General features: G+C 53.1%; 2 protein-coding genes across 2 annotated transcripts in view; both read right to left on the bottom strand.

Annotated features, from left to right (window-relative positions):
- Positions 1–276, bottom strand: part of ONECUT2 (one cut homeobox 2) — a 28,553-nt gene extending 28,277 nt beyond the window's left edge. Inside the window, 1 exon segment of the mRNA XM_005242893.3 lies at positions 2–276. Coding sequence (XP_005242950.3) covers positions 2–229 — 228 coding nt within the window. The 5' untranslated portion in view covers positions 230–276.
- Positions 277–10,745: 10,469 nt separating this feature from the next.
- Positions 10,746–22,121, bottom strand: ST8SIA3 (ST8 alpha-N-acetyl-neuraminide alpha-2,8-sialyltransferase 3). Its single transcript, XM_055791658.1, has 4 exons — positions 21,730–22,121; positions 20,984–21,106; positions 18,187–18,744; positions 10,746–17,409 (listed from the first exon to the last, which is right to left on the bottom strand). Exons 1-4 carry the CDS (start codon positions 21,906–21,908, stop codon positions 17,127–17,129), a joined length of 1,143 nt encoding a protein of 380 aa, XP_055647633.1. The 5' UTR covers positions 21,909–22,121; the 3' UTR covers positions 10,746–17,126.
- Positions 22,122–22,361: the final 240 nt, after the last annotated feature.

Below are 22,361 nucleotides of genomic sequence, written 5' to 3'. Positions count from 1 at the left end.
GTGCGGCGGCGGCGGCGGCGGCGGCGGCGGCGGGGGGGGGGGGGGCGGGCACTCGGAGCGGCCCGGCGCTGCGGCCGCCGTGGTGGGGGCTGGGGCTGCCCATCAGCTCCGGCTCATGGCCAGCCGCCCCGTGCAGGCTGCCCAGCGGCTCCATCGCCATCTCGGGGTTCATGGCGCAGGCACCCGGCTCCCTGGCGAGGCATCGACGGGCGCTGCGGCCGCTCCTCATTCACTCATGGGGGCGGCGGCCGCGCCGGGGCAGCGCGCCGCGGCCCGGGGGCCGCCCGCTCCGCCGGCCCCGCGGGCAGCGGGCAGCAGCCGCTCACCCGGGCCCGCGCCAGCCCCGCGCCATGTCCTCGCCTCGCCGCCGCCGCCGCCGTCTGCGGGCGGCGGGAGCTGTCCAGGGCGCGCCGCGCGCCCCGCCTGGCCGCGCCCGCTGGGCCGGGCCTGCGCCACTGACAGGCGGCGCGGCCGCGCGGGCCCCGGCGCTGGGCGGGCTCGCCAATGGCGGGGCGGCGTGGGGCGGGCCCGCCAATGGCGGCGCGGCGCGGCGCGGGGCGGGGCGGCGGGCCGGGGAGCGCCCGGGCCTTAAAGACGCCGTGGCCCTTTGTAGGTGTCCGGCGTGTCTCGCTGTTGGGGCGCAAGTGCAGGGTTCCACCGGGCAGCACCGTGGCGGCGGCTCCGCTCCTTCTGGGGGACGGCCCGGCTCGACCCGTGCAGCGCCTCCGGCCCTCCGCGTCCCCTCAGCTCCCTCAGTCCCCGTGACGCCCCTGGGGTCCCCTAAGGTGCCTCAGTCCTCCTGACCCCCTTAGGCTCCCCGCGTCCTCTCCGCCTCATCGGTCCCCTCGTGCTCTGCTCGGGAAGCGGCTGCCGCGGACGTGGCCGCCCCGAGTCCCGACAGGCGGCAGCGCCGCCCGGGCCGCCGGTGCCGGAGCCGCCGCGCCAGCCCCGTGCTCCCGGCTGCCCGCCGTACGGAACGGCGGCCTGGCCGCGCAGTTGTTGCCTTTGTGCGGAGGCGGCGCCGGGGGCCGGGGAGCCGTGACCCGTTTCCCGCCCCCCCCGGAGGGCGAGCGAGGGCCCGGCCAGACGGCCCCTCCGGCCGCCGCGCCCCCGGGAAGACCGCTCCGAAGTGGGCAGGGGACCGGGGGCTCCGGCTCCCTCGGCAGCGGGGGCGCCGCAGCCGCCGCGCTCGGCTCGGCTGGGCCCTGTCCGCCGTGAGAGGTGCGGGAGCCTGGCATCCCGTTCCCGCCGCTCCCCGGGGATCCCGTTCGGCAGGCCCGGCCTCGACTCACGGCACCGCGCTCCCCTGCCTCCCTGTTTGCTGTTTTAAACTGAGGCGCTGTGTCAACCCGCGCTATTAGTTGCCTTAAATATGTCAGAGTACGGCCCAGGAAAAATGTGCCACGAGCATACAGCAGTCAACGAAGCGGTATGGTCACAAAAGAAATCCGTGTCCCCATGTCAGTCTGCTTTCGTGCAGCTGCATGGTTCCTTTCACTGACGCATGCCCTGCCATACACATGGACACGCATGTCTTCCCATGTCCGGAGCTTGCATGCTGCCCAGGCCTCTCCCACTGGAAGGGGCTGCAGCACCTCCGCTCTGGGGGGCTGAGCCGGGAGGCACTGACCGGCGGCATTGCAGTGAGCAGGTTTGATTCACTTTGTGTTTGCCATTGCCAAAACCACCTTGTGTGCGACGGCAGGGCCATTGGCTCAGAGCTGTGAGCCCCCCATGCCAATCCAGTGCGTTACTGGCAGCCAGCTTCTCCCACCTCGTGGCTCCGAAGACCCCCTGTCCCCCAGGTATGCTGCTGCACGTGGGGACCCCACCACTGTCCCACCCAGGGGAGGTGGGGAGTGGGGGCTGCACTGGCCGGGTGGCATCACTGGGAAGCAGCCTGCAGGGCCCCAAAGGGGCCTTGAGCGTGGCCGGAGCCCCAGAACATGGTGCGGTGCTGGGGCTGTGGGGAGAGGCAGGGAGGGCTGGAAGCAGGCAGGCAGGCCACAGAGGAGGTGAGCAGCCGAGGAGGCAGGCAGGAAGAGGAGGAGGTTGGCAGGCAGCGGGGGCATGGGACCAGGGCCTGTGGGGACCTAACCCCTGAACATGGAGCTGGCAAGCGGGGACCTGCCTGCTCCAGTCAGGCCCTGTGCCCTTTCCACCCCCCACTGTGGCAGCACCCATGTTGAGACATGTTGGGCCATGCCATGCCACCCCAGGCTCAGCCGTGCTGGACTGTGTGTGTTCAGATGGGTCAGGCTGTGCCATACCATCCCAGGCTGGGCCATGCTGGACTGGGCTGCACCATTCCAGGCTGTGCCTGAGTCTGCCATGCCATGCCATGCTGAGCCATGCTGTGACTGACTGTAGGGTAGTACTGTGCCATGCCAGGCCATGCAGCTGCTCCCATCCATGTGGTTCCCTCCACTGCCCCCCCACCCATTTAATCAGTAACACAGCAATGGCAGCTCCGAGCAGCCGTGCCCTTGCGTTTTATGTCATCCTTATCTCCACCTCTACATTTGTAAAGGTCCCATCCCCACTGTGTCTTTCTGGTAACGAAATGGGGGAAAATGGGGAGAAATGTCACTTTTTTAATAGGATCAGTGAGAGTTCAGCCTGAGTTGTACACTGGGGAGTAAAATTCAGAAAACAGCCAAGGGGGAGAGGTTATGCAGGAGCTGTGTGGCAGGGGGCTGTGGGGAGCCGTGGGCAGGGGGGCGCTGTGGTGTGGGCAGAGTGCCCAGCCACCCGCCTGGGCCTGGGTACAAACAGGAATGGGTGCTGGGCACCTCTCTGCTTTGGAACATGCAGAAATACCATGGAGCTTGTAAAGAAATGCAGCTGCTGAGTAAAAATTGTTGAGTCCTGTCCAAAAATGGCTGTTTTATATTCTTCCAAGGTAAGACACCATGCATTACCTTGCCACTCTTGAGGGCACCTGCAGTCTCTTTACAAACAGGTTGTGTATGATAGCACTCAGTTTCCTTACATATTTCCACTATGGATTCCCAAAGGCTAACAATCTGTTTCCTTCCACACTGCTGTTGCCACATGTCTCTGAAGTTCATGGTGTTTTCCAAGCTGCTTTTTGGCATTAACCAAGTGCGTATAAAATGAAGCTCCCCCCACCCCAGCTACCCCTGCCATTGTCAGCCTGTAGTGGAAAAGAAAAAAGAAAGGAAGAAGAAAAAGAAAGCCCTGGCATGAGGTGCCTTTGTTCAGGGCAAGTTATGCGTGAAATCTTTTTGTCCTTCCTAAAGGAAGGCAAAAGTTGCAGTTGATTTGGGGTAAAGAGAGGCAAGTGCAGCTCTCCCGAGGCAGAGGTAGGATGGCAGGCAGGACGGGAGAGGAGTGAGTGGGCAGACTCCCATGGGAACTAGCTGCTGCAGGTGTGCTGGTGTCCTTTTCCTTTTTTCCCCGTTCTTCCTTTTTTGCCTCTTTCCCCGCCCTTTTTTCCTTTCCTTCCCCTTCCTTTTCTCCTTTCCCAGAAGAACTGTTGTTGGAAGGTACCTCTGGAGCCCAGGTGTTCCAACCCCTGCTCAAACCGTGTCACACAAGCATAAGCTGGTGACAGGGCATGCTTTTTTAGATACTCAGCTCCATCCCCTCCTGCTGTTCCTGGGAACTACCAGTACTCTCTTACAGAGTGGGAACCATTACCTAAAAATTAAGATTAATCATACTTTGAGTTGTAGCTCCATAGGTTTTGCAAAGATCTTCTAACATGTTTCATAACTTAAATGAAATACAACTTTTTGTTGAACAAAAAATGAACTGCACTATTTTGCTTGATTGTGTATTGATCCCCTTTCCTTCCAGAAAAGCCAGCTGCATTCAGCTATCTCAGTAAGCACCTACCGCCCCTTTTTGTGAGCTGAGGTGCTACTTGTCTTTGGTGGGGTCTGTGCCAATGGGCATGAGGCAAAGTTCCCCACCTCGGCAGAGCAGCAGAAGTGGGGCACCCCAGCAGCAGGGAGCAGAGCTGCCGTGGGCCGCTGTGGCAGGTCTGCATGCTGGCACAGGAGCTGTGCAGGTGGAGGGAGCATTTGCCAGTGCCTTCGGAGGGCTGGGCTGCACCCGTCATTCCGATCAATTATGCTCTCTGTAAGTTAACAGAGGAAAGATGAGAAATTGATTTTTTTTTTTCCTGACAAAATGGTATTTTCAAAATTCAGGAGATAAGGCCTGACTTTGACCTTTTCTTTCTAAACTTATGCCTGATTATCGTGTTCCTTGATGATGCTATGTTACACATGGTAGTGTCTAATTCTGGCATCTTGCCAAATTGATGTAAAAATCTTCCTGGTAATCAACCCACAAACGTATAAATATCAGTGCACAGCACAGCTGTAACCAACACAGCTGGTATGTTGTGGCACCGTGCTGCTCGTGTACCGCGTTGCCTGTGCTCTGCCTGCTGTCTCACAGCCAGTGAGCAGTGCAGGCACTACTGTGGGGCTGCAATGCAGTGGGGGCTGTGAAGGGCTGCTGTCAGCCCCGCTGGAGGCAGTGTGGCAGAGAGCTCTGCCCTTCTTCCCCATGGGTGCCGTATGCTTTGGCATCTTCCACGGGGCTCCTCAAGGCCCCTGCACCCACTAAACCTTCCCCCCGTGTGACGGAGGGTGCTCGGGTGCCCTTTGGCACCCACGCAGAACAAACCCTTTCTGTCAGCTGTACCGCTGGCAGCAGGTGCAGGCATGGCTGGCAGGAGCGGTGCCGGACAGCCCGGGGTGGCTGGTCACGGCTTCCAGCCTAACGAGCTTGGGCTGCCCAGCGGGAAGCAGCATTCCCTGCCTGCATGGCTGCCTTTGCCAGAGGCTTTCCCTCTGCTCTCGGGGGGCGGGAGGAGGGAGGTTTCTTTGTTAGCTTTCCTCCTCCCTCCCTGCAGCCTGGACTCCCCTGGCCGATGCTGGGTGCCCTTGCTTCCCTCAAAAGAGGTAGTGGTGTGGTGCCCAGGGGCTGGTGGGATGGGATGGACCTGGGGGCTGACCTGGCCTGGACACATTCACCCCAAGCTTTCTTGCTCAGCATCCTTCTTTTTTTGGCCATGGCTCCCCTGGGTATTTGAATTTTAATTCCTCTCCTCTTTTGTTCACTAGGGATTCAACTCTGCAGTTCCCTCCAGCACCCACACCCATCTCTGAGCATGCAGAAGAGGAAGCCCTGGCCCTCCAGTGCTGCAAAACTGGCTGACTGACCCAAACTGCTCGTAAAAAGGTGAATCCACAGATTCATCACCTGCACTCACAGCCCTGCATGTTAGTGCTCATGTGCTCACGTTAGCGCTCGACATGGGCCACAGGCATGGGTGAGCTTTCCCTTAAAACATCTAGCATGAGTTGGCAAGAGATGGCACACGTCATTTTCACCTGCTTTTAAACAAATATTGCAACTGTTTTCTTTGCGTGTTTTGAAACTGGTGTTGCAAGTCTGTTTTTCTCTGCAGAGGGGCCAGCTCCAGCCCCCTCTGATGTCTTCCCAATAATGGCAGCACAGCTGGACATGGGTCCAGGGGGCTTAACCTGTATTGGCCCCAGCTGTACCTCCTGCCCAGGACTAAGTTTTGCTTGTGAGAAGCAGAACCAACCTTCCCTGTGATTTTTCTCCTCCCAGGCAGGATTTCAGTTATTTAGAAGTAAAAGATAAATCAGACAATATGAGATTTTTTTTCCCCCAGAGATTTTCAGAGGGGCAGTCTGGAGGGTAAAACAGGCCTGAGAAAGCTGAATCCAGCGTTATCAGTGCAAACTAATAGCAGGAAAAAAGGCTCTGAGGTTACCTGAGGGAAGTGAGACACTGCCAGCACCCTATGGCCCTGGCACAGAGGCACAGAGGCTCTGGGAAGCCTTGCTCAGATTTATTAGTGGGCAGATGAATTGGGGGTTTCTGCTCTGTGCCTCCCATGGGACAGCTCTGGCTCGGTGCACCCTGGCCTCACTGCAAGAGGGACAGTGCGGCTGTCCTGGCGTGGCTGATGGCACACTTGGCTGGTGAGGACCATGGTTAAAGATTAAAACTGGATCCAGTTCGCAATATTTATCTTGGAAGCAGGAGGGCTTGTTTGGTTTGTGGGAAGTGTTGGGAAATGATGATGCTGGCATGGAGACACCCAGCAGGGCTGGCCCCCACAGGGTCCCGGGGTCCTGGCAGACCTCACACGGTGAGCTGGGGATGTGGCAGTGCTGGCGCCGTGGGCAGGACAGGGAGAAAACCCAAGGGAGGGGCCCACATCAGCGGGTGCACCCCACAGTTAAGACATGGCTGCTCCCCTCTGATGCTTTGCACAGTGTCCTACCTCCCAAACAGAGACAGTGGCACCTGCCTCTTCCCCATGATCGTTTGAAGGATAAATATATTAGATACTAGTGATGGGAAGCATGCAAGTAGCATAGACAGATACTGCTTTTTCATTTGTATTGCACTAAACGTTACTTACTAGAACATTTTTCAAAGATTAATAACTGCTTGCCAAAACTATTAGCCCTACTCTGGAAAAACCCACCCAGATGAACTGGGACAGAAAGCTATCCAGTTTATGCAAAAACATGGGATTTAGATATATTTTGGTGGTGAGAGTGCCTGACGTGCACAAGAATGACACAGGATATTCAGGAGCTAACTTGCATTTGTGCTGTGCAGGCCAGGCAAACCTCTTTAGAGCAATTTGTGCACCAGAACAAATCAAGAACAAGCTGTCGCAGAGATGTCTTGAGGTGGGTTTGAATGCCTGCCATTCAGAGAGCAGAAATGCTCTGAGAAACAGGGCTTTGGTCAGCGCAGGCAGGAGGTCTCAGTCAGCTCCATCCACATGAGCTTTACCCTGATGCTACTCCTGCCTCGGCAGTAAGACTTTATATTCAAAATTAGATTGAACGAAGTAGTATATACATGTTGTAGAGTACTGACACTGCATTAATTGGAAGTGAACTGGCTTATGTGACAACTGATTTCTGGTTTTCGTATATACAATACAAAGAAGCTGCTTGGAATTTTTAGATATTCTGGTTAGCACCTAAATTATAACTTTTTATGTAATTTTGGGGTTTAGAATATCCCCTAGTGACTATTGCTAGGCAATGAATGCTGACAATGTGGATGGATTTGGCAATTGTTTAGGCTTTAGTAGTGGTTAAAGGGAGAACTCACATGGTTCCCACCTGGCCAGTGCTTCCCAAAGACCTCCACTGCTGTCAGGGTTTTGTTAAGTCTTAAATCTAGAGGGATGGGGGGGACCCAGGGTACTCCTGTGCTGCTCTTGCAGGCACTGAAATAGGCAGTAAAAAGGAATTGTAGATACAGGGAAAATGTTCCCTTTACTGGACAAGCTTTTAATTTCATAAATGCATAAAAGGATCTGATACCCACAAGCTGCCTGTAATAAAAGGCTAGAGACCCAAAGGTGAGAAAATAACCACTGGGAGAAATTAAAAATGAGGCAGCAGTTTCTGCAGCAGTACAAGTTCTTAGTTTAAAATCTTGAAGCGCTTGAATTCATTAGCACTGCCTTTCATTTGCAGCACATGGGCATGGCACCCTGTGTGCCATGCTTAGGGCAGCGCAGTGCACCTCTGGCCATGGGGCTGCTCTGGCCCCTGCCAGCCAGAGAGACTGTCTATGTGAGTTTACACAAACTTCCAAAAACCCATGGCAAAGTGTCGCGACGGAGGGAAGACACAGTCACTCAATATGAGTGATCAGCAGACTTCGTTTATTGTCCCTTACAGTCACCTTTTATACCTTCTTATAATTAGCTCATACATATTACAAAAGTTAAGCTCATTATTGTTAGTTGCCTAAATACCAAGCCCGCCCCTAGTTTCTCTTCTGTAGTTGTCTGTTCCCACCTGTAACATTCTTTTCCCACCGCGATCTTCCTGTTATTGTGTAACAAGAACAGCCAAGGATAGCATATTTTTGCTTTACTTTTAAGCTGAGAGGGATGTGCATTTTTGTCCAGCCAGCTGGACTATGTCTACGTGACCCTTTTCAGCTAGCCAGTTATCCACAGCAAAGTTTCTCACAGGATCCAGTAAGGACACCGAGCAGTGTTGGAGCAAGCAGCAAGTCATCTCTTGGCCTGGGAGCTGGCCACAGGGCAGAAATAGAGCAGGAAGGATTGATGGGCTTTGACACAGCAGGATGGCAGCTCTCAGGGCTCCAGACCCACCAGCAAGGAGGCCAAGTGCTCTGCAGGGAGGAAAAGCTGTCTGTGGGTAGCAGAGGCTGTCATCGGTGCTGTGCCGTCTCAATGGGAGGAGGTCTTGAGGAGGGCCACAGCTCAGGCTGCACTCAAATGGGTGTAAGTCCACCCATGAAGTATCCACTGACATGGGTGAAACTAACCCCCCCCCCCACCCCCCCAGTGAGCTGGTGTGCCCTTGGCCAGGAACAGGCACCATCCCTGGCAGGGCTCCTTGGCACATCCCACCACCGCAGCTGTCGACTGCTCTCTGCCATGGTACTCACCATCCATCTGTCCCCTTCCACCGACATCCCCCCACCTGAGAGCTCAGCGGGGGCTGCTGCCCTGCTGCAGGGTTTGGTGAGAAGGTGTCAGGACAGATGTGCCATCCTCAAGGTCAAGGGCTGCTGTACTGTAGTGTCCACTGGAACAGAAGGTAGAAAGGCACAGGCTGAAGCGGGGCAATCTGTCCTTCTTACTAGTGTATTGTAGGTAATGGAAGTGGGATATAAGATGTTCTTGGGAGTGTAATTCACTGTAATGAACAAATGACCTGAGCCAAGCTGTGTACTGATTTACATGCTGTGTAATGCCACGTATTTCACAGGAGTGCAGAATGTGATCCATCACACTAAGCTTATTGCACTGCATAACAAAATACAGGGAGCAATAAACAAGACCCTTGGCAACTCTTCTGATGAAGTTTCCCAGTAAAACCTGTTGTTTAAGTCCAGATCTGCAGAAAAGCTGATGAGCTGATGTGCTGAACACAGGCCCTGGAGTCCACAATTCAGCCCTCAAAATCCTCACCTGTCTGCTGTGTGCTGCCCAGGATGCCCCCTGCCCACGCAGCACCTGCATGCCCCTGCACCCAGAGACCAGCAGGGTGGGAGCCCACAAAAAGCAAAAAAGGGAGAAATTGCTCAGCACACCTGGAAGCCACTTCCAGACAGGGATCAAGGGCACAAGCCCACCCTGACTGGGAGGGAGAAGAAAGAAAGGGTGCTGGGAGAGCAACTTAGTCACAAACACTCAAAAAAATCTCAGCACGAGCAAGCAGTGTGTGCTTAATGGCTAACGATGAGAATAGCACTAAAGAATAGTAGGAACATTGCCCGGAAGCCCGAGGCACGAGTGGAAGACAGCTAGCAAGGGAGTTAAAACGCACCAATAAAACTTTCTCTGAGTTGTTAATGGTGAGAAGGCGGCCAAGGAGAGTTGTTCTGCTGCTCTGCAGGGAGGAAAAGCTGTTGGTGGGTAGAAGAGGCTGTCATCGGTGCTGTGCCATCTCAATGGGAGGAGGTCTTGAGAAGGGTTCTGTGGTGGTCTGTCCTTGCCAGTGACTCCCCAGTATTTTCATTAGCAGCCGGAATAGAGAGTGTACTTATTAAACAGGCGGGTAGTAGTTAGCTGCGTTGATCTGAGAGTGTACTGGAGGACAGGATGAGAGTCAGGAATGATCCTGTGCTGCTTTCACTGGTATAAAATATGCCTGGAGCTTGCACAAGAGCCATGGAAACAGGATAACTAGAAGTTGCATGCCAGTTTGAAGTGAAAAATGTGTAAATCATACTTCACTCTGTATTAATATTAGTAGCTAGCTGGAGGCACGTGGGGCTGGACTCCCCATGAGTGGCAGCTCATCCCAAAGCTGGTGTTGGGAGTGGGGCACAGGAGAGGTCCCAGGTGCCTGAGCCTTCCCCCTGCGTGGCAGACCCCAGGGGAGGGGTTCAGCTGCAGGCAGCTGCCCGGAGACCCCTAACAGCCGGCTGGCTTTAATTGCACTGCGTGAGCCAGGGTTTCCTTCTCATCTGGGATGTGTGAGGCCCCTCTGCAATGGGGATCCTCCCTCCCCTGTGCCAAATCCCACCCACAGAGACCCTGAATTTGGGAACTTTTCTGAAAACAGGACTTTGCTCCCTTTTGACATGTGCGGGATAATTATTTCAGTCAGATTATTGCTGAGCTGCTAAGCACACTTGAACCTGCAAACAGCATCTGCATTTACTCACTTAGGAGGAAAAAAAGATCCATTACAGTGGGAGAGAAGATCAGCTGTTTGGGCTTGTTAGCAGGAAAGGTGCTTTGTGCCTGCCTGCCCTACCGCGGGAGGGTGAGCCCAGACAGGTGGGCACTGGGGTGTGCTGCAGGCAACGCCGGGGCCCTCAGTGGAGATCCGTGTGCTGGGCACCACGGAGCATCTGTCACCGGTGTCCTGAGAGGAACCGACAGCGGGGACCTGGCACCCAAACTGTACCTCTCTCACCACCGACTCCTGTTAGTTCAGCACCTAAAATGAAACTTGGGCTGCAGGAAGCCACGCTTGTGGTTTGCTAGGGTGGAGTACCCGTGGCATGCTTTCATATGATTTGCATGCATTTACAACCCTGCATTGTATCCTTTAAAATACACAAGGTTTTTTGATGAAAATGACAATCTGGTGCTCAGCAGAGTGCACCTACAGTGCAGAAACACTCCCACTGAGGGCCTGTCACTATTACGGGCAGTAAGCAGATCAGGAAATAAGAAGGAAGAGGCGGACACAGCTGAGTTGTACAGACTTTCAATGCACAATAAAACATTTTATTTAAAAACAATGCATTCAGTATCATGTTTTGGCACGAGTCAATGTTGCAGGCACATTCACACCAAAGAATCGCATTGCTGAGAGATCCCAAATGAACCATCGCGCTGTTGTCCACAAAAGTTGCTCACAACAAGGATGCGGGACTCTGTCACGCGAAGAGCCAGGGCCTCACTTTCCAGCGTGCCCACACATTTCCAGGCATGATGCGCTGTACGGACTGTGCTTGGGCCTCGGCTTGGCACCACATCTGGCATGGCATGTGCTGGCCTGTGGGCCCCATCCTGCTCCCGCCGCCACCACAGGAGCTCTCTGTGGGAGCATGGCTGAGCACCGGCTCCTCTTGCAACGTGTTTCACACCATGTGCGGCTTTGCCATTCACCTGAGACTGTGCCCTGGCCCTTTATGAACATTAGCCATTTAAAAATAAATAATGCTTTTAGTATGGCTGTTAAATGATGAATCCTTTATTACAATTATGGCATTTTTTTTCTTTTTTTTTTAATATTTGTCTTTTTTTATTGAAAACAACTCCATCAGGCATTGAACTGTATAGTCATTGGAATAAAGACACATTCATTTACAGAAAACCTGCTTTTTTTCTAAACTATCTGTTTTTGCAACCTCCATTCACAGTTATATTTCACAAATGCTTGCTTTTTTGGTATACGCCACAATTAAAACTGGTAGCCAAAGTGACCTTGTTTTAATGTATCTTGCTACCATTCACTGAAAAGATGCAAGCAACAAAAATACAAACCCAAGATGTATAAAAGAAGAGAAGGTAACACATGTATTTCCATTCTTATGTACACCCCTTCTTCCCACACCCTGCCTGGTGGCCTGATCCCCCTGACCACAGCATCCAGCCCCACACAGCACCCACCCCAAGATCCTGCTGACAGTCCCTGCCAAAGTGCAGGTCCTCAGCACCCATCCTATTGGTGCAGTGGCTGGAGCAGAATGAGACCACCGCTCACCCTTGGCTGCCCACAGTGCGTGGGACGCTGGCAGCCCAGGGCTGCACAGGTTCTACGTCCCACCAGACCCTTCCCTCAGAGCTAGTCGGAAGGACTTCTCTTGATTTTGTAAACTACAGTGTTTTGTACTTACAAATATTGATCACGTTGCATTACGCATACTTTTATTTAGCTATATTTGCTTGTCTAGACATTCAGTAATGACAGTGAGTGTTTTTCCTGAACCATCAGGAATTCATTTAGATGGACAGAGGGAGGAAGGTTCTGGGCCAAACAGAAAGGAAGGAAGAATCTAGCCAAGGTGATATGGAATGCAGGTGCTGTTTTCTGTCCTGAGCAGCTCCCTGCCGCAGGAGCCACGTTCGCAGAGGGGAGCAGCTTGCTTATTGAATGAAAAGGCATTTTCTGCCAGAGAGAGGCAGACACAGAGAGCCCCTCTGCCTCAGCTGCTGTCTTCTCTGCACCCTTTGGTCCTCACCTCTCCACTAGACCCCACCACAATCTATTGCCCTCCTCCTGCAGCACAGCAGCCCACCGCAAGCAGCCAAGCCTGCACCTCTGAGCCGAGGGATACCAGGCAGAGCCGTCACCTCCTTCTCACCACCTGCTGACCTCTTCCAGCTCAAAGGCACACCTTGTTTTCTACAGAGCCAGAATTACATGTGCCATAAGCCCAGTGCAGTGAGAAAAGGATGCTGAGCCCAGACCTGCTGGAGCAAACACTGGGAGGGTGTCACCCCACTTTGCTGCTCTGGGATGCATGGTGCCCCTGACATGAGGCCCTGCAAGAAAACTGGCCTGAAAGTGGGGGTTTGGGAAAGAGCCCAGCCTGACATCAAGGCACCTGGAGGGTCTTTCCCTGCCTGGGGGAGCAGAGCCCACCCTGGGCCGCTGCTGGTCCCACTGCTCAGCATGAGCTGCCCTTCCCCTCTGCTCTCTCTAGAAAAGTAGAATTCAAATTGCATCTAAGAAAACAGGTGAAAACAAAAGATGCGTATTTTAAGACATTTTTCCACATTGCAAGAGCTTGGACAAAAAATATTGATGCTAAGAAGCAATTTACTTTGGGCTGTATTGCGCCATTGATTTTGGGGCAGGACTCCCCATTAAAATCAATGATTCTGAAATGTTCAATGTGGTCCTGAAAAATCAATGGGGAGTTTTGCTTAAAAATCAATGATATAATATGGCACTCTGTCAATAATTTTTCTGTATTCCTGTTTCCCAATATTTGCAGGTTTTTCTCACACTTCCTTCTCTGCACTTGGTGCCTCTGTGCATCTGGAAAGTTCCAGCTGTGCTGCCAGGACTATCATAACGGGACCTTGCCACTAGCAGGATGAACCTGAGAGAGACCCTCCATTTGCTTAAATTAAGCAAGATCAAATTAAGGTGCCGTGCATTAAAACACCTTTCCATTGCCATTCTCCCCACAATCTAGGGGCACGTGCGGTGCTGTGTCCCTGGTGCTCTCTGGGCTGGGAGTGAGTGGGGCGTTGCAGACCTCCGGAGCACAGCCGTGGGAAGCAGGCTGGGGGTACAAGTTGTGGGAAGAACAGAAATCCCAGCTGTGGGCAATTTCCCCAAGTTTATTGTGGTTAGGAAGGGAAATAATTTTTTTTTAAAAATCAATTATGAAAAATTAAAAAACTACCCAGGGGTAATTGAGGTTTTTGGTTTCAACTTCTAATTTTTACATTTTATTTTCTCTCCTGGGTGCTGAAAAGGAGTAGCTTGAGTGGAGAGAAGATGTGCACTGCTCAGCAACTGCGGCCCTTGAGCATGGCAGAACTGACACCTTTTCCTCCTGCATGGGCTCTCAGAGAGAGGCAGGATGCTGCAGCTCTGTCTGAACCAGCTCCACATGAGCTTTGCCACTCAGGTGCAGCAGCTGCACAAGCCCTTGCAGCACCTGCAGCACAGGGACATCCACTTCTGCCATCAGCCCTCTCTGGGGACACTGGGGACAGGGCTGGGACACAGCAGATGGCCCATTTCACGTGGCTTCCCAGCATCTCATAGTGCACCCGAGGCCAGTTTGACTCTGGAGACCTTCCCATCCCAGCTTCACTATGCAGTTATACGGCCAGTTCCTCCATGTCCACACTGGACGTGCCCTTGCCAGTGTCCGTGCCCTGCCAGCATTAGGGGAGGAGGAGCACAGAGCTGCTGGGGGGAGATGAGCAATGAACCATCTTGCCCCAGGCTGAGCATCCCCCTTGCAAAAAGAGCCTCCAGGAGACACAAGAGGTGCATGGATGGAAATACGTTTGTTTAGGCTAATGAATGTTTACCTGTGACTACATCTAATTTAAAGTAGTTATGCCATATAAACGCAGTGCAGCATCCAAGCAGGATCTGCCAGTGCAATTTCCCATTAGGAGCCAGCAGCCGAAAATTATATAGAGCACACTGGCCTCTGCTTTCATGCCAATATAATGATAATAGTCCACATACCTTAATTTGCTGATTAAAAATGATCGCTGCCTACATGAAATTGATAAAACAACTCTTAATTAAAGTATCTGACATTAACCACAAGCCAAGAGGCATCACCCAGGGTTCGGGGTGACCCTTCTCCCCCAGTGGGCTCTTTGCTGAGCTGTTTCTTGGCCACTGGGCGCACCTTCACCATGCACCTCAGTGACTTGCAAAGCGATCAGCCTGCCTTAGAAAGCATGCATCTGCTGTACAGCTCAATAGGAAATGGTATTGGAAATGACTAATTACTGTACTTCATTAACAACTAGTGCAGAACTCTTCCTTCCCTGTGCAATTCCTCTTTTTCTGCTTTTTGGCAAAAACATTCAATGTGCTCCGGCAGTTAGACAAGGGTTCCTGCAGGACCTGGCTGCTCCTGGCCCTGTAGCTCCCTGCTGCCCACTGGGACGTGTGGTCCTGCAGCTGGAGGGTGAGATGCTGCAACCCTCGCCGACAGGGCCTGCAGGGCTTGGGGGGCTCAGTCTTTCCCCTGGGGACACGGGCAGCTGCTAGCATGGGGACAGCCTGTCCTTGTGCTCTGCAGGGGTCCCCTCCCTGGTCCGGGCCCTTGCGCATGACTACGAGACAAACAATATGTGGTAATATCAAGAACAACTCATAAGACACCACCATCACTGCACAACTATGTCTTCATAATAACAGTTGCTAGAGGCCGTACTCTGCTGTAGGAACGGCGATGAGCGCAGGACCGTCAGGACAGGGCGGAGAGCCGGAGCCCTGGGAGCACGGATCCAGGCTTGGCAGCCAGGTGGGAACGCGGCGGCTCCTTGCAGGAGTGGGTCTGTGCACACTGCAGTGTGGGGGACCCAAGCCCCTCGCCAGCATGCCCCAGTCCTGAACAGCCTTTGAAAAAAGCAAAAGCCAGAAAATGTGGGATAATTCAAATGGGGAAGAAAGCTGCCAGCTCCTTCTCTAGCTGGGGTGTGGGGGAGAGCAGGGGCCTGACCTCAGGGGCTGGTGGGGCTGTGGTGCCGTGGCGGGGCAGTGGCAGGCACCGGGAGATGCTCCCAGCTGCTCGGGTTTGGCGTTTGTTGTACTCGAGATCTCCTTCCACACCTCCTACATCTGCCTGTAGGTAAAGAGGCTGAGAAAAATTAAAGTGTGCCATTTTAAAGTAAGATTTTAAATTGGATTTTGCATCTTTCAGTGTGTAGTCAGTTCTCAGCATCATACGGAGTAGTAGAAAAATGTTAGAACACTTGTAAGCATACTTGTCATAAGAAAGTTATTTTACAGGCTCCTTTATCCTGAGACATAATGGCCAACATTTTCAAACTGTAAGTGACCCTAAGGTTTGTTCTCTCTCCAAGCAGCCTGATTTTCAGTGGTACAGAGGAAGCCGTGCCTTCCTTTGACTGCCTCGGGCGGCTGGTGGCAATTGGAAAATGGGGTCACTGATTTAGTTATCTTGACAGTGGATTTATAGATGTGAATGAGGAAATCTGGTAACTGTATTCCCTCTTCCCTACACTCTTGCCACACTCACATCCCTTCAAAAAACATTTTAAAATCCCAGCGCCTGGCCACTTTTGCTGCCCGGCCAGGTCCGGCTGTGGAGCCAGGGGCCAGGCACAGGGCAGGGTGGCAACCCCACCCCTCGGTGACACCCCGCAGGTCACGGCAGGGGGCAGACATAGCCCTGCTCACCCATCTGCCCCGTTGCTGTTAATTGGGCTAATAAAAGCTATGGCTGTTCCCTGCAGACCCGGCATTGCTGGGCACTACGCCCCATCGCCACCGCAGGATGGACGGTGGTTTGGGTGGGAGGTACGAAGCACAGCGAGTACCTACCCTTGTCAGCTGTGCCAGGGCCAGCAGGGTACAGTCATGGCAGGTCCCCCGGGGAGGCCGCAGCGCCTGGCCAGCTCCTCACCCCACAGTGCTGTGATGTGCGGCCCATGGCGGGGCCATGCGCACCGGGAATGGGGAGCACTGGCGAGCTCTGCGGGTGCCAAGGGGCAGGTGGGAGCCCACGTGCTCCCCACTTAGAGGCCTCATCCTTCCAAGGGACCTGCGTTGTTGGAGGGTGCGGAGAGCAGGCACAGAGGGAGATGCACCCGCCCAAGGGTTTGGGGCTCTTCTCACCTGATGCGTCTCCAGAGAAATCTAATTCCATCTATTACGGTGATTTAACTTTAAAATAAAAAGACCAAATAGTATCACATGGATGTGGATGGACTTGTTACAGCCTGTCTAATTTGGACTAGGCTTTGGCCCAAACTGAATTAAAACACCGAAGTATTCTGAGTGTGATATAAATGCCTAGCTAAGGTACCAGCCATATTTTGACCACCTTCTTCACGTTATTCTTTAAAAAATGTAAAATTCAGTAAATATGAAAATATGCAGGTGGTGGAATTCAGGATCCACACTGAAGAACTTGCAAGTGATGATGAACCAGAATTCAGAGTGGCTTTCTCGATCCGCCATGGCAACATACATATGCTGAGCTATTCAGAACAACATATATGAAAGAAGAAAAACTTTTTAAAACTAACACTTCTAGTTCTAATCAGGAAGGATCAATAAAATTAAGAGATTTAGGGCATTTAGTGGAATGCTAAAATACTTAAAATGGCTTAAAACGTACTTAGTGGCACGTCTATAAATGCAAAATATTTCAACTTCGCTGCTGCATGAATAGCATCCACAGAATTTGATTAATGCTTCTGCACTGCTAAATATGCTTAAACCCTTTGATAAGCAGTGACAAGGGTGACTAAAAAGCATCTCTATATTATGGAAAATATGTTAGGGTGGGTTTTGTTTTTGTTTGTTTCGTTGGTTTTTTTTTTTAGAATTTTATGTGAAGAATGTTTAATTCGGTTTTGGGCACTTTTTAGACAATCATTTGGCACTTCAAGATTTAGGTTCTTAGGCACAATGCGACAAAGTGAGTTTGGCCAGTCCTTCACCGTGCATCCTGTAGAGCAGCTGGAACTCTGCAGGCAGCTGGTGGGACTCCTGCCACTTGGTCGTGAACTTTGTTCCCTTCTTATCATAGTAGTGGTATGGGAGGTCCTCCCTCGTGTTGGGGTCGAACCCAAAGGGCCAGAATCCATACAAGTGGATCTCTTCACATATGGCAGAAGCAAGGGTATACATGAGAATACCTGTGCTCAGCCGCTTGGGTGACAAGTGTTTGTTCTTCCAGTATCTGGAAAAAAGAAGAGTGTGTTAGTCTGGGGTACAAGAAATGCCACAGGTTTGCAGGAAGAAAAAAAGTTACTGCTTGGAGACCAACTGTGCTGACTGCTGATGGCCTGAATAAGGCAAAAGCTGCGCTTCATTAACCTTCAATGACCAGGAGTGCAGCACAGCCTTCGTAGCACTCAGATCGACAGTCTCTTGTGGTCCTCTTTTGAATGTTTTTAGGTTTTAACCATGACAGGCAGTGCCTTATCCAGAAAAGTATGCTACACTGGCTCCTGCTCACACGTGCATTTGCTGAAGAGGTGGCAACGCTATCCTGCTTTGATTTATTACAGTTTTCCTTGGACCACCCTGCAGCTGTCTGCTAGCATCCCTATCTGCTAGCTGAGAAGAGCAGGCTCTTCCCTGAGCGGTGCTTTGATTACACAGCATCTCACTTGGCTCCGCTGTGCTCCTCCTGGCTCTGCAGAAGCAGCAGCAGGGAGCAGAGCCCAGTGACAGACCAAGCCCCGGTGCAAGCAACCCACCTCTGCTGTGTGGTGTATAAATCTGTAAAGAAATAACTAAGTTACTTACTGAAGCAATAACAAAACTGCATTTGCTCTAAAAACAAGCAGTGTCAGGTCCTGACTTGCTAGATAGTGCCTACCAGGTCAGGTGTGAATAGAAAAATAAATAGAGCTGTATTTGGAGAGAGAGACAGATATATATAGAGATATATATATATATATATATATATATATATATATTGACAAGTTAAACGCAAAGCAAAAATACACACCTGTTAACGTGCTGCATTATATTTCCTGGCCAAGCCAACTGGACCTTTAGTTGCCCTCTGTGCTCAACAAAGAAGTCAACCAATGTTCTTGTGACCGTTGCTGATGTGTGGAAGAAAAAAGCTGGGATCCAAAGAATGGCCCCATCAAGCTTTTTCAGACTTAAGAAGAAGTTGTTGCGATCCTGAATGGTCAAAAGATTGTTGTAATACTTTTCCAGGATGCTGGGGTTGAAGGTTGTAAGGTTGGTTTTCCTTCCAACATCTTTTTGAAAAGCCTCAGTTGGAGCGAAATTGCAACGGAAAACAAAATCGGATTTATCTATCTCTTGCCCACACTGACTCCCGGTCAGGATCCCACTGTTTCCAACCACAGCACAAATGTTGTAGTGCTTGTTCAGGATTGGTGACACATCGGGAAGCAGCGATCTGAAGTTATTGCTGATGGAGAAAACATACTTGTGGCTGGAGTAATCGTAATGCATCAGCTGTCCAATCCGAACACTATTCTTGGTCAAAGAAAAATTTTTTATGACGTCAACATGCTGAAGGATTTCTTGCCTAAAACAAAAGAAAAGAAAACATGGGATTACATTTCCCCTCTTTCCGCAGTGGAGAGATTTTCTTTCCAGCTAGACTTACATTCCTCTTTTTTTTTTCTTTTTCTTTTTTTTTTTTTTTTTTAATGTAGTAAAGCAGCTTCCTGAGCAGTGTGGAGAAAGGGTTTTTAAATTAATATAAATAGACAGGAATTACGGAGCTGGCTTCTCACCTAGAGCTCCACTTGGCTTTACTGGGTGGTCCTGACTGGCGCCAGCTAAGGATGTGTCTGCGTCTCTTGGGGTAGGGTCAGAATTAAAACATTGGGTTTGCTGTGTAAGCTCGAGGCGCACAGGTCACAGTACATCCCTACCACAGTCCCCGTGCTGAGGGCTGGCATGCAGCACGGCTCCACATATGCTGGGATAGGGGCTGGGTGGGTCGGTTTGCTGCTGGGGCTCCCCATGTGTGTTTCACTTCTGGTACGGCACTTTGGTAACGATGGCACCATGTTTGCTATGAGCTATGTGGAGCAAAACCAAGTGGTCCAGGATGTTCAGCTGAATTAACAGGAGCTGATTTTTAAATGCATTTCATTTTTGTGCTCTCATTAAGAAGCTCTGAATCACAAAATCAACTGACAGTCACTGTCTCCATTTATGTAAACACAATTCCTTAACGTCTTATTTGGGCAAGCGTGCTGGCATTTTTACAAGGGTTATTAAGGATACTTAAAAACCAAACAAAATCAACCCTGCTCAGGAGTTTCCCTAGCAGGGCATAAAATTAGAAAGCAAATACCATTTTATTTGGTTGTGTTTACAGAAAACAAACAACCTTTCTTCCAGCTCGCATCCTCCAATGTCTAAGCATTAATGGAGTCCCACTGGGTGCCCTAATTATAGGTTATGGCTAACGGACAAGCGCAAAGGCAGATCCTGAGACATTAGCTAAAATTGTCAGAGGGGTGGCACAGAGACAGGCTGATGAAGGATGAGCTGGTAGTGCCAGGAAGGAAGCAATACTGAGGGGTGGCCACTGTCCCACTAGCCTGGGAGGTCCTGGGGAAAGGATGGGCAGGTGAAGTGCCACCTCTCCTCGGTGGTCCTCAGCTCCACAGGGGCAGTGAAACAGGCAGCGCTTGTCAGCACTAGGCCATTACTCATCCTGCTGTGCTGGGGAGTGACCAGAAGGGAGGAGAGAAGCCTGAGCCCTGCCTGCCAGCACCAAGGGGTGTCACGGCCCCATCCTGACTCTGCTGGCTGCCTGGCGGCAAAGTGGAGGGGCCAGGGGTCCTGCCTCTCAAGTGGGATATGTGAACCAGGTCACAAGGTGGTCTCTAAGACAGCAGGTGTTTGGCAGGACAAGATTATAGTCCAAGGTGGTAGTAGCTGTCTTAAATGACTAAATGCTTTTATTTTCTGTTATAGACACTTAGACACTGCTGATATATATATATATCTATCAGTAAATATGTATATAAACTGTATTTTTTAATATGTTTATATATATGTAAAGTGTATAAAGTATATATTTACTGATCTATATTAGTATAGCAAATAAATAAAAGAGGCTGGCCAGAGCCACCAAGTTCACATCACAGTGAGAAAACGGAAAGCACATTTTACTTCCCATCAAGTACAAAGCAGCTTTGGGGAAGCTGAAGGAACTGAGAAACCCTTTCCATTGCATGAAGCAGGAAAGTCAGTGCAACCTGCGGGCAGGAGGCAGAAGGTGGTGCACAAGGAGGGTGTCTCCGGTGGATCTGGGCTTGAGGGCCCCCATCTGAGCCCCTGTCTCTGCCTGCCCCCTCAGCTGGAGCAGTGCTGGAAGGCAGAGCAGCACTGCACTGGCTCCGAGCTGTTGTTAGCTGGGATGTTGAGCTGGGCGTGCTTTGGCTGCCATGAACATGGCATTGCATGACCATTACAGTTCAATTGGTCTCAAGTTTTAAAACCCTGGCTATTTATCTTGAAGTAACAACGATTTCACTTGCGCACCGGGAAACTGGGTCACATTCTGTTCGGTGAAATACTGCATTTTGCAGCCTGGTATCCTGCTCTCGGTTCTTCCAAGACAGCAGTAACCATCTGGGGAAATGCTCGCATGCAGCCTTTGTCTCTCACCGCTGGCAAACTACCCAGAGCTCAGAGTATTTAGCAGTGGATGACTGTATTTTCTTAAACCCTGGGGGGAAGGGAACAGCCTCGGGGAGGGTGAGCAGGGGACATGTGGGCACGATGCCCGGCCGCACGCTCACCTCTGATGTGCGAAGGCGGTGCGGTTGAAGGCCCACTTGGAGGGCTTCTCCTGAAGCTCGTGGCTCAGGGAGCTCGTGATGGGCACGAACGAGGGGTCCAGGAACTTCAGGGCGAACTGGGACCTGCAGAGGAGCGCACGGACCCACGCAGCCACACACACGGACCCACGCAGCCACACACAGACGCGCAGCCCGTTACCGGCCGTGCCCGGGCCGCCCCCGCGGCGGCCGCCATCAGCACCGCGGACAGCGCCCGCGGCACCGCCCCCTGCCGGCGGGGCTGTGCCAAGATCCACCGCGATCTGCCGGGCCGGACTGGGCCGGGATCTACCGGGCTCTACCGGCTTCTGCCGGGCCGGCCCGGGCTGTACCGGGCCCTTGCCCGGCCGGGTCGGGCTGTACCGGGATCTACCAGGATGTACCGGGCTGGGCCGTGCAGGGCTGTGCCGGGCCAGGCCGTGCCGGGCAGGGTGGTGTCAGGCTGCTCCCACCTTGCAGCACCCCTGGCGGGCGCTGCGGTCCCCGCGGTCCCTCCGCTCCCGCAAGCCCCGGGGCGCGGAGCACGGCCGGCGCGGGGAGGGCCGCATCCCCGCTGCGGGGCCTTCCCGGGGCCGCCCGCTGAGCCGGAGATCTCCGGGGGGACAGCGCGGGGGCGGCAGGGGGCGGCATGGAAGGGAGGGGATGGGATAGGGTGAGGTTGGGTGGGAAGGGCTGAGCCCCGGCCCCGGCCCGCGCCGCGCCCTCACCTGAATCCTGCGTGGAACATGTACATGCGGGGACCCCCCGGGCCGGCGGCGCGGGGCGCGCCAAAGATGTTGTCCTTCTTCAGCGAGACGTAGCTGATGAGGGAGAGGATGAGCAGCGCGATGCTCAGCATCACCAGCCCCAGCACGCTGGCCACCCGCACCATCTTGCAGCTCCTCATGCCGGGAGGCGGCCCCGCGGCTGGGCGTGTGCGGGGGGGCTGCCGCGGGGCTACATGAAGCGGGGCGCGGGGGCGGCGGGCGCGGGGCGGCGGCGGGGACGGGGCCGGCACCGGCGGCAGCCGGAGAGAAAATGGTGGGAGCGAGCGGCGGCGCGAGGAAATGGCAGCCGGGAGCGGCCGCCCCGGCCCCGGCAGCCCCGGCAGCCCCGGCAGGGCCGCCGAGCCCCCCGGCCTGCCCCCCCCGCCCTCGCCATCGAGGCCCCCGGCAGCCCCGCTCTGCCCCGGACAGCCCCTGTGCCAGCCCAGCAGCCCCAGTACCACACTGACAGCCCCTGTGCCCACTGGCAGCACCCATGTGCCCACCAACAGCTCCCGTGTGCCCACTGACAGCCCCAGTGCACCCCAGAGAGCTCCTGTGCCAGCCCAGTGGCCCCAGTAACCCCGTCACAGCCT

Source organism: Falco peregrinus, chromosome Z (assembly GCF_023634155.1).
Source record: "Falco peregrinus isolate bFalPer1 chromosome Z, bFalPer1.pri, whole genome shotgun sequence".
Taxonomy (NCBI): domain Eukaryota; kingdom Metazoa; phylum Chordata; class Aves; order Falconiformes; family Falconidae; genus Falco; species Falco peregrinus.
This window is presented reverse-complemented; position numbering and strand designations above follow the sequence as displayed.